At 43.1% G+C, this 9,726-nt stretch overlaps 1 protein-coding gene and 1 long non-coding RNA gene across 2 annotated transcripts in view; both read left to right on the top strand.

Moving 5' to 3' along the window:
* The first annotated feature begins 1,668 nt into the window (after positions 1-1,668).
* LOC130142862 (uncharacterized) lies at positions 1,669-7,705 on the top strand. Its single transcript, XR_008819552.1, has 3 exons — positions 1,669-2,405; positions 3,788-7,191; positions 7,555-7,705. It is a non-coding gene; the product is annotated as an uncharacterized LOC130142862 (long non-coding RNA).
* A 1,336-nt stretch (positions 7,706-9,041) lies between these two features.
* LMAN1 (lectin, mannose binding 1) overlaps positions 9,042-9,726 on the top strand; it is a 21,434-nt gene continuing 20,749 nt past the window's right edge. Inside the window, exon 1 of the mRNA XM_056323705.1 lies at positions 9,042-9,119. Coding sequence (XP_056179680.1) covers positions 9,042-9,119 — 78 coding nt within the window. The remainder of the gene's footprint in view (positions 9,120-9,726) is intronic.

The following is a 9,726-nucleotide window of genomic DNA, read 5'->3' as shown; positions in this document are numbered from 1 at the left end:
CTTTTGTATACAGGCTATAGCAACTGCTGCTGAGTTAGTGGAAAGAACTCAGACTACTGTCCTGTGACACCCCCTGACAGTATGTGTACCCCATGAAGTGAAAATACTTCTGAAACAATGTACAGAAAAAGCGCTTTCTCCATAAAGGGCACATCAATATGAAGTAGTGCTTTTACCTGCAGACAATGTGAGACTTGAAAGATGTAATAGCCTTCATCCAGCTACCTTAATGCCACTGGCTACAGAGGGAGAAAAAGATGATCACGATTGTGAACAAGGGGTAACTGCAATAAGTAAGCAGCAAGACAATTTAACAAATCAATCTTTAGGTAATCCAGATTTGAGTTTTTTTACAGATGGATCATCATACTGTGAAAACGGCTGGTGCTGTACTGGATACACAGTTACCTACAGAGATTCAAGTTTTATTGGCCGGACCTTTACCTCCCAATCTAGGTGCACAAGGTGCAGAAGTTGTTTGCTGTCATTGAGGCTGCAAAATTTGCACTTGGACTGCAAGTTAACTCTTTACACAGACTCTCAGTATGCATTTGGAGCTTGTCATGCTACAGGTATGCTATGGAAGGAGTGTGGATTTCTTACCTCCTCAGCACATGGAACTTCAACTGAAGAATTATTAGAGGCAATGCAAGTGCCCAGGGCACAAATTCGCAGTGATTTATGTAAAGGCTCATACCAACTGCCAAGACAATGTATCTCGAGGAAATGCATTGGCTGATCAAGCAGCAAAAGCTGCTGCATGGCAAGTGATTTGAGCAGTGACTCGATTCTGACTGAACAGGATAAGGCTGAACTCCCAGATGTAACTCGTCTCTACGAAGATCTACCCAAAGAAGAAACACAAACCTGGGAGAAACTGGGAGCAGAACAATGCAAGGGACAGTGGCTATTAGGAAGTAAACCACTACTTCCAAAGAGGTATTTATTACCTATCACTCGCTGGCAGCATGATAGATTTCAGAGAGGACCAGTATTGCTCTTAAAATCCAATGATTGTGGGCAACCCCTGGAATTTATGCAGCAGCCAAATTTGTGAGAGCGGCTGGCTATGTAAAGAATCTGTCTCTTTAAGAATGAAGACACTGCTGGGAAAGCCACCTCCAGCAACGAAGTATCCTTTACAAAACCTTCAGACTGATTATGCTGAAATACCTAAAGTAATGGGGTTCACATTTTGTTGTTGTTGATCAGTTGTCAGGGTGGGTGGAGATAACGGTGACCCCACTTTATTGAGACGAAGGATGGCTGATGCTAACTAGTCATGTCCAGTGGAAGCCTGTGGGAGTTAACATGGCTATAGAGAGTTCTTTAATCCAACGCTTGGTGGCACCAACTGCTTTAATTTTGATTTAAATGAGACCAGGCACTTGGAATGCAAACTGCAGAGATGTTCCACTTACAAGCAAAGCATCTGGCGTTTTCACTTTTTAAAAAAACTGAACAGGCAGTATAAATAAAGTAAGCAAGCTGAATTGTAAAAAAAATAAAATAAAAAAAAGTCAGTGAAGCTATCAAGGAACTATGTGTATCCTCTAGAACAGGTGTCCTCAAACTATGGCCCGCAGGCTGGATACGGCCCCCCAGGGTCCTCAATCCGGCCCCCAGTATTTACAGAACCCCCGCCCGTCCCCCCACCTCCCACCCCCCGCCGGGGGTTGGGGGGGGAAACCAAGCAGCCACAGATAACTTCCTGCCACTTAATCCGCGCACCAGCCCTTGTTTAAAAATTTTGAGGACCTCTGCTCTAGAAATTCAGCTAGCTAACATACCAATGGGTGAGATCTGTACATTTTTCTTGGTGGAAGAATATTTCTGCCCTGTGAGCCCTGAGAATGGCTTTGATAGCAGGGAGAGGCAGTTTCTGTCACTGTGCAGAAGGGTGATGCTTCTGCTTTCCTTGCTGGGTTTGGAAGTGCTGTCAGTGGTGATTGTATGGCTCTACTAAGATCAGTCATTCGAAATGTTGCCACTTGTTATGTATAATTGGTGGCTCTGGTCTGGTGGGAAGCTAGATAGATCTGCCCTTCACGCCATGTGACAGGCCATCAAGAATGTGTGTCCAACTGGTTATGCCTTTACTGGTGGCTATAGACAGAAATAGAAAATCAGAGGGCAAGTGCTGCTCCTCACATTTGCTTTTTCCACCTTTTTATAGACTCTGTGAGAGAGAACCTAGACATGTTGGAAGCATCTGAGAATGAAGCAGACATGGCTTTGCCACCTCCGTCAGGATCTCGGAAGGGGAAAATAGCAAGAGAAGCTACCAGAGCCCCAGCAGAATTGGGACAGGGGAGATGGGAGCTCCCAATAGGGTTGGACATTTGGGAATTGTGTGCCAGACAAGTACAGAATAAATGCTACATGTGAAGCAAAGACACTGTAAGGTGAGGACTGTGTTAAGGGCGTGTTTGTATGGGAAAGAGCAGCCTGAGAGCACAACAGGAAAAATGGTTGAACACAAGGATGAAATAAATGAAAGCATAAAGCAAAAGCAAGAAAACAAAAGTAGTAGCTAATGTTTATTTGGAGGGGAGTGTGTGTGTGTAAATCCCAAGCCTTAGAAATAACCTGCAATTTCTAAAAAAACACCCCCAAAAAGGGCAGGACGGGGGGAGAGAAAAAGACTGTGGTCTAGGAGAAACACATAAGAACAGGGAAAGAACCTGGAAAGGGGATGAGGTTTAATGAAACTGAGTTGCCACTAGCAGCAGGGATGTTCAGTGCTAGCCTGTATAAATGTGTGATCTAGTAGTGACATGGCCTCTTCTTCTCATCTCGGTCCCTGTGCTCCCCTAATACATCTGCCTAGTCTAGGCTCTGGTCCTGCCCCATCGCCAGGGTGTTTGTGCTGTGGCCAGGCTGAAGGGTCCCTAGTTTCTGTTGTGCTTGTGGCAGTTCACTATGGTACAAATAATGGATATAAGCTAATCATTAATGTAAGCTATGTTGTCATAGGGACGCTGAGTGGGAGAGGAAATTGACTTATAAAGTAAAGGTTTTCAAAGAAAATATTTACCAAAGAGCTTTCTCTGTTGATGTATTCCATGCCTTGGAAATGGAGAATGACTGTTAAAGAAAAACTAGAGTAAAACAAGAATAAGAGAAAAACAACTAAGTGGTTATTGTGCCACATGCACACTATTGCCAAACAAAGAACTTCAAACTTGATGACAAAGCTGTATATAAGCTTGCATGATGAAATCCGAAGCTGGTTAAACACAACTTGGTTTTCATTTATAGTTTAATGCCCGTAATCTGTCCAGCATCATGAAGATCTTGGAGCTGAGCCAAGTTTTATGAGACCGTGGGTGAGTTATAATTTCTGATGGAAACTATGCAAAAAGGGATAGGCTTTCATGCCAAAGCAGACAAAAGTTATGGTTTTGACTGTGTTAGGCTTCAAGTTTTGGAATTAAAGTCTAAGCTCAAAGTAAAATAAAACTCGGAGACTTCTGGCCAACAAAAGAAAAAGTTAACTGGAGACGCTGCTTGCTTGCTTTTGGGTTTGGGTTTTTTTGGGGTTTTTTTGGTGACAGCCTGTAGTCTGCCTTTTGTGGGTTTTTTTTGTATTTACCATGTTGTCATAAATGAAAATGGAATACAGATTCTGTTCTGCCTTTTGTTTTCTTGTGAACATACATCTGGAGACTCGGCTTCTATAATAAATAAGCCTTAGCAAGTAGGTCTTGCTCTTGGGAATGGTTATATTAATACTGGCTCTGCTCTGGAGGAGGAAGACAGCTCAACTTTTGTTTTCCCGTTGCAGATGTTGTCCTGGAGAAGGCCATGCGTAAGTGCATTTTGAAGCCACTGAAGAGCCATACCGAAGCGATGTTGAAAGAGTTTCATGCTGCAGATGGTGAAGGAAAACCTTCAGTTGGTGCAGCAGAGGAATCCTCAGGAACTGGATGTGTTTGTTCCAACACCAGACTATGTGGATGTTGAAAGTTTGTGACCATGCAGAAAATGTATTCACCTGAAAAGAAAGTCACGCTGCTGCTGAGAGTATGAAAACTGATTTATACTGTTATGGAGAATAACTCAGGTATGGTGCTTCTTGTGGTTCAAGGTCACTGTTTTTCTAAACCTCGGGTTGTGTTTTGCTGGAGGAAATGAGACCGCCTGATTCTGCAGCTTTGTCTCCTTCTCCTGGAGCTCTTGTAGCATCTCCTTGCCCTTTTGAGAGGGATTCTTCCTTTCTGCTTCCTTCCTGATATCTCTGCATCTGGCAGCACATCTTACAAATTCAGTGTGAAGCAGAGTTGTGAAGCAGCTTAAAAAAAACTCCAAACCACCAGCTTTGCTTAACTGTAGGCATTTGAAGTTGGCTGTCAGAAAGGCTGTCCTGTAAGCCTAGAGTTTGACACTGTTTCTAAATTAGTATTTTCCTGGAAATCGTAATAAAGGATACACCCAGTATTTAGCTATAGTAATTCAGCAGTGTGTATGCAATATGACAATTACAAGGGCTCTGTGTTAATGGCTGGAGGAAAGCAGCCCCTGATCCAGTGTTTTTGGTTTGCTGTGCCTCTGAATGTTCTCATTTGGACAATTTCTTTGTGTTTTTGCATGAGAAATAACATCTACTTCTACACTGTAGCAGGAGTCCCAAAGTGACCTCGAAACCTAGATGGTGAAATGGAACCACAGACCAGTTAAGACCTGTTTGATTAGTCAGTGTCACAGTTAAAATGCTGTGCTGGATGGCATGAATTCATAGGTGCAGCTCTGTTGCCTGACATCTTATCATACACTGCTGTGGTAGGTCACGAGCTAAGTTGAAGCCATGCTGGTGGTAGTGGGAGATTTTTTTTCTCTAAGCAAATATAAGTTGCTGCACATGGTTGGCAGTTTTCTTTCGAGCACTGAATCTGCAGCTGGGCTCTGTGCCAATCAGGATGCTTGCTTTCTTTTGAGATTTGAGGTGAATGGTGAAAGCTTGTGGCTGTAAAAGACCCCCAGGCACTTTAGCAAGATTTGGGCAGGAGCTTAGACCTGGCTTATTTCAGTGCAAAATCCTGCATTTTAAAATGGATATAGGAATCTTTGCCCAAAGTGCTGTAAACTTTTTTTTTCTCTCCATACTGTACTATCACATTGAGTAAGATATTCCCAACATGCAAAAGAAAAGTACTGAGAGGCTGCTGGTGAACCATTGTACGGAGGGGCTTGAGCTAAGATGCAGCAAATGCTCCTTGGGTTGTCTTGCTTTGTCATGTAAAGTTTTAAAACGTGGCATTGAGTCAGCACCAGTTTCCAGTACCTCCTTTGTCCTGCTGTCTCAGCCAGATAATAGTGTAATACCTGGAGGGTATGCCTTAGCTGATCTAACTTTCAGTATCAGCCCTTCAGTCCTCTGGAGTTTGGCCACAGTTTAAAGTGGCTCCCGATCTTGGTGTTTCAAGTGACCATCACACCACTTCTGCAATGAGCACTGTTTGGCAAGACCCAGAGATCTAGCCACATCGTGTTTTCTAAAGAGAAAGTTTAAATGCGATAAAAGTTAAAGGAACACATAAGGCCTGGGTACAGCAGAGCCTCTGTGTGTTGCGTGCTGTCGTTACTGATGATGCTTCACCAGCTAGTTGGGAATTACGTGAGGCTTTGCTCACTGGTGTTTTTAACCATGCTCCGTCAAGGAAATGTGCAGAGTTTTCATGTAAAATCTAATAGGCTTTTATATGCAGGCTTCTCTGCTGGGTTTCAGACTCAGAAGCTGGTACTTGTGGCTGGATCCTTTCAGAAAGGGGACGTTGTCCGTGCACGTATAAAGAAAATGCCCATTGATTTTTCTCTTAGCCAGTGACAGAAGTGTGGGTGGAGGTCAGGCCAGACTGGCGTGGCTGCCTTTTGTGAGTTCACCAGTTGAGCTGACGCCAAGGTGAGCCAAGTCTTTAAATTCCCTTGTGTGCCTCAAGGTCTGCACCATCTGATTTGTGCTCGTTAGAAGTACAGAATGAAGCTGGACCCTGCCCACCAAGTGTCAGATGATGTTCTCTTTGCTGCACATCTGTAACAAGAGGCTCTAGAGTAATACAAACATTCTGGTCAGTAAAGGCAGCAAAATAACACTTTCCTTTCAAACACCGAAACTGGTAAAAGGGTGTGATTTGTCTATCGCTGCCTGTGTTCTCTTTGACCCAGGGAGGCTGTATGGAACTGACTTCTTGCCTGTGTTGACATATGTGCTGGCCCAGGGTGATATGGTGGAGCTGGATACTGAAACTGAATACACGATGGAATTGCTGGATCCATCTTTGCTGCATGGAGAAGGTTATCAACTCACTTCTATTAAAACTGAGTGGAGGGCTGGGGAAGAGGGATTCTTCCTCACCTCGTTTGAGTAGAAACCCTTTTGACAGAGTCCTATAGTCAGCAATGTCGGTAGTGTAACAAAAGAACTTCGCAATTATTTTCACCTTAAAATAAGAGAAGGCTGGTTAGCTTGCAGAGTTACAGCCCCAAGTGACCTGGGAATCTACTGACATATATACTACCTTAGGAGGGAGTATATTGTTTTCAGCCAAGAACGAGGAGACGTCATGACTTAGCAAGCAAACATACGCTGTGCAGGCGCCAAATGTGGTTATCCTTGTGTGCCTGAAAATGTCCTGAGAGTATGTATGGGTCTGCAGCGTTCAATAGAGGTGAGACCTGGAATGGGACCTGGGTTAGGTGCTTTGTAAAAACTTCTGGGGGAATTCTTTGCCCCTCTGGGGGAAGTGCTTTTGAGAATGTTGCCCCCCTTAATGATCCTGGCTTATACACAATACTTGCTTCTCACAGAGTATTTTTATGAGGCCTAGGAATATGTTTCTTAAGGCAGTCTTGAACGATGGCTGAAGTCTGCTAAAGGCAAGGAAATCTCCCTCCTTTCTGTTTTCACGGTGGTGGTTTTAACAAAGAGGTATTCTGCAAGCCCTTGGTAGGTCCCCGAATCTATCCGTTTATGAGGAAGTTTCAGAAGTTCTTGTGACCAAGCTCAGCTGTGAGTTTTAAGTATATGTCCCATTTCTGCAATCTCTTGGGTTGCTGAAATTGCTGTATCCTTTTACATGCTGATATGCGTGACAGAACTGTGCCAGGTTTCCTCCGGTTCAGTACTAGTCTGTTCCCTGCTTTGTGTGCAGAGTGCATCGTTCAGGAATCTTAGAACAGAAAATACTTGATGTTGCGACGGAGGGAAGACACAGTCACTCAATATGAGTGATCAGCAGACTTCGTTTATTGTACCTTACAGTCACCTTTTATGCCTTCTTATAATTAGCTCCTACATATTACAAAAGTTAAGCTCATTATTGGTTAGTTGCCTAAATACCAAGCCCGCCCCTAGTTTCTCTTCTGTAGTTTTCTGTTCCCACCTGCAACATTCTTTTCCCACCAAAATCTTCCTGTTATTGTGTAACAAGGACAGCCAAAGACAGTGTATTTTGCTTTACTTCAGATAAGCTGAGAGCGATGTGCATTTTTGTCCAGCCAGCTGGACTATGTCTATGTGACCCTTTTCAGCTAGCCAGTTATCCACAACTTGAGATGTGAAGCTGGAGATCATTAACACACTTGAAAGGCAGAAATATTTACTGTACTGTTAAGTCGTGCTGTTTTTAATGTAGCAAAAGTAATTCATCTATTGGCTGGCCCTGTCTGTGGCACTAGCTATACTGTACGGTGCAGGAAAAATTGTTTAGTGCTTTGGGGTTGTGTGGTTCAAATGTAAATGTATTGTCCAGTTTGTCTGGTGGGTCTTGCCTGTCTTCCACATACTGAACTTGTCGCAGGGCTGAAAGCAAGAGGATGCTGTCGGTAATACAGAAAACTCTACTGTGAGCAAGCATAGAATGCATCTCTGAATGACTCCACAAATAGACTGTGCTGCCTCTTAATTGAGCGCTCCCACTCAAATAGTTTACTTAAAGAGCAAGAGAAATAAATGATAGCATGTCTTTTGTTTCTCCTGGTTGCTGAGGACTGTTGCCTCCTGTTGAGGCTCCTTTTCCTTTGTGAGCTGCAGCTCCTTTTGTACATCGGCAACTGTTGTGGCTGTAATTTGTTCTCCGCTCGTGTAATAAAGGTGAAGTCTGGAGAGCTGTACACACTGCCTCCTGAACTAGTTGGACGTAATGCTGGACATAGGTGAACAAACACAGCCTGCCTTTTAAAAACAAAAGCAAAACCTTTGGGATGCTTCCAGGTATAAATCACACGCTCGCTCATTGCTTTGTTGACACTAAGGGAGTCGCTTTTAAGTTCCTGAAGAGTGGTAGATGGTCTTTTATGTCGTTTAAACAGCTATGTTTATTTGATCCCCACTTGAAGCTCAGGAAGAAAACAAATCACTGTTTGGAAACTGTTTAGAAGAAAACTCATGTTCCAGCTTTGTAAAAACACTCAGGAGTAAAGGAGCGACACTGGTCATTTAAATAACCGGCCACTAACGGGCCCAGAGTTAGGTATTATTGCACCACTTTGATAATATGGAGCCCATGCAACCACTGCATGTCTCTTAGCAGCTGAGAACACACCGTCCAGTATTTTGCAGGCCAGTAAGCTGTTTTTCTTTATATATAAATATTTTGGCCATAGAATGCAGGCACTTTCACGTGTGTATATTTATTAAAAAAAATAATAATAAAGAAATAATTCTTTGTCCTTTTTGACTGTGACCAGTTGGAACTGACATGGTGTTTGTGACCACTCTGAGAAGTTCTTCCCCTGCTGTCCTTCACAGGAGGCTATTACTTGGCAAGCGCTTATGGAGCACTCTTTCTGATCAAGAACTTCCAGGAAGACCAGGCTGCCCAACTGCTGAGTTCAGAAGCTAGGGATACTCTCCGGCAGTGGCACAAGAGGAGGACAACTAACAGAACAATACCTTCAGTTGGTGATTTTCAGGTAGAACTTAGGGCTGAAGAGAAAAAAAACCACAGGGGATGATTGGTTTGTTGGAAATCTCTGTTTGAGTAGTATGATTTGTAATGATTTCCTTGGGTCCGCAAGTGGTGTGAAGCAGTGCTGACAATATGTCTGGCAAATCTGCCTCTGTTTTGAAGTCTTTGCACTTCATAACAGAGTGTGGTTATGATGGTATAAAGGAAACAGTAAATAACAGAGCTTTCCCACATCCTTTGTATTTAAGTCGTGCAGAGTGAGGACAGACCGAATCGTATTTTTAGGTTCAGCTTCTTTGTAACATCTTTGAAAACATCTTTGTTGGCTGCCTGCCTTATGAGCTAAACCAAGTCTTAAACCACAAATACCTAGTTAAACATGCACATTGCATAAAAACCCCCATGTAAACCGTGCATATGGCCAGTTATACAGCGTGTTCCACCAGTGTGTTTGAGCCAACAGCCCATGAGGCTGAATTTCTTGTACCACACTCTTTTGAAGCATATTATATGGTGGCCCTTTGCAGGTCTCTTGCTGTAGCGTGCAAAAATGTATTTTCTTGCTCTCACCCTATAGCCGAATGTCATTTTGATTCAAGTATATTTATGCTAAGACAAGTATTTCAGTAAACTGGCTGATATGAGCTCAGTTTCACCAGCATGAGTTTGACAAGACTGTCTGATGCAGTGTATCAGTTAACTTACCATTATTTGGATGATTGCATGCTTTCCTAATTTTGTTAATTACAGAGAATCGCCATGTTTTTGCATATATATAATTGTTCCTTCCAATTGGTTTTTTTCCCCCTCTTTTGGG

The sequence above is a fragment of the Falco biarmicus genome, chromosome Z, assembly GCF_023638135.1.
Source record: "Falco biarmicus isolate bFalBia1 chromosome Z, bFalBia1.pri, whole genome shotgun sequence".
Classification (NCBI taxonomy): Eukaryota; Metazoa; Chordata; class Aves; order Falconiformes; family Falconidae; genus Falco; species Falco biarmicus.
This window is presented reverse-complemented; position numbering and strand designations above follow the sequence as displayed.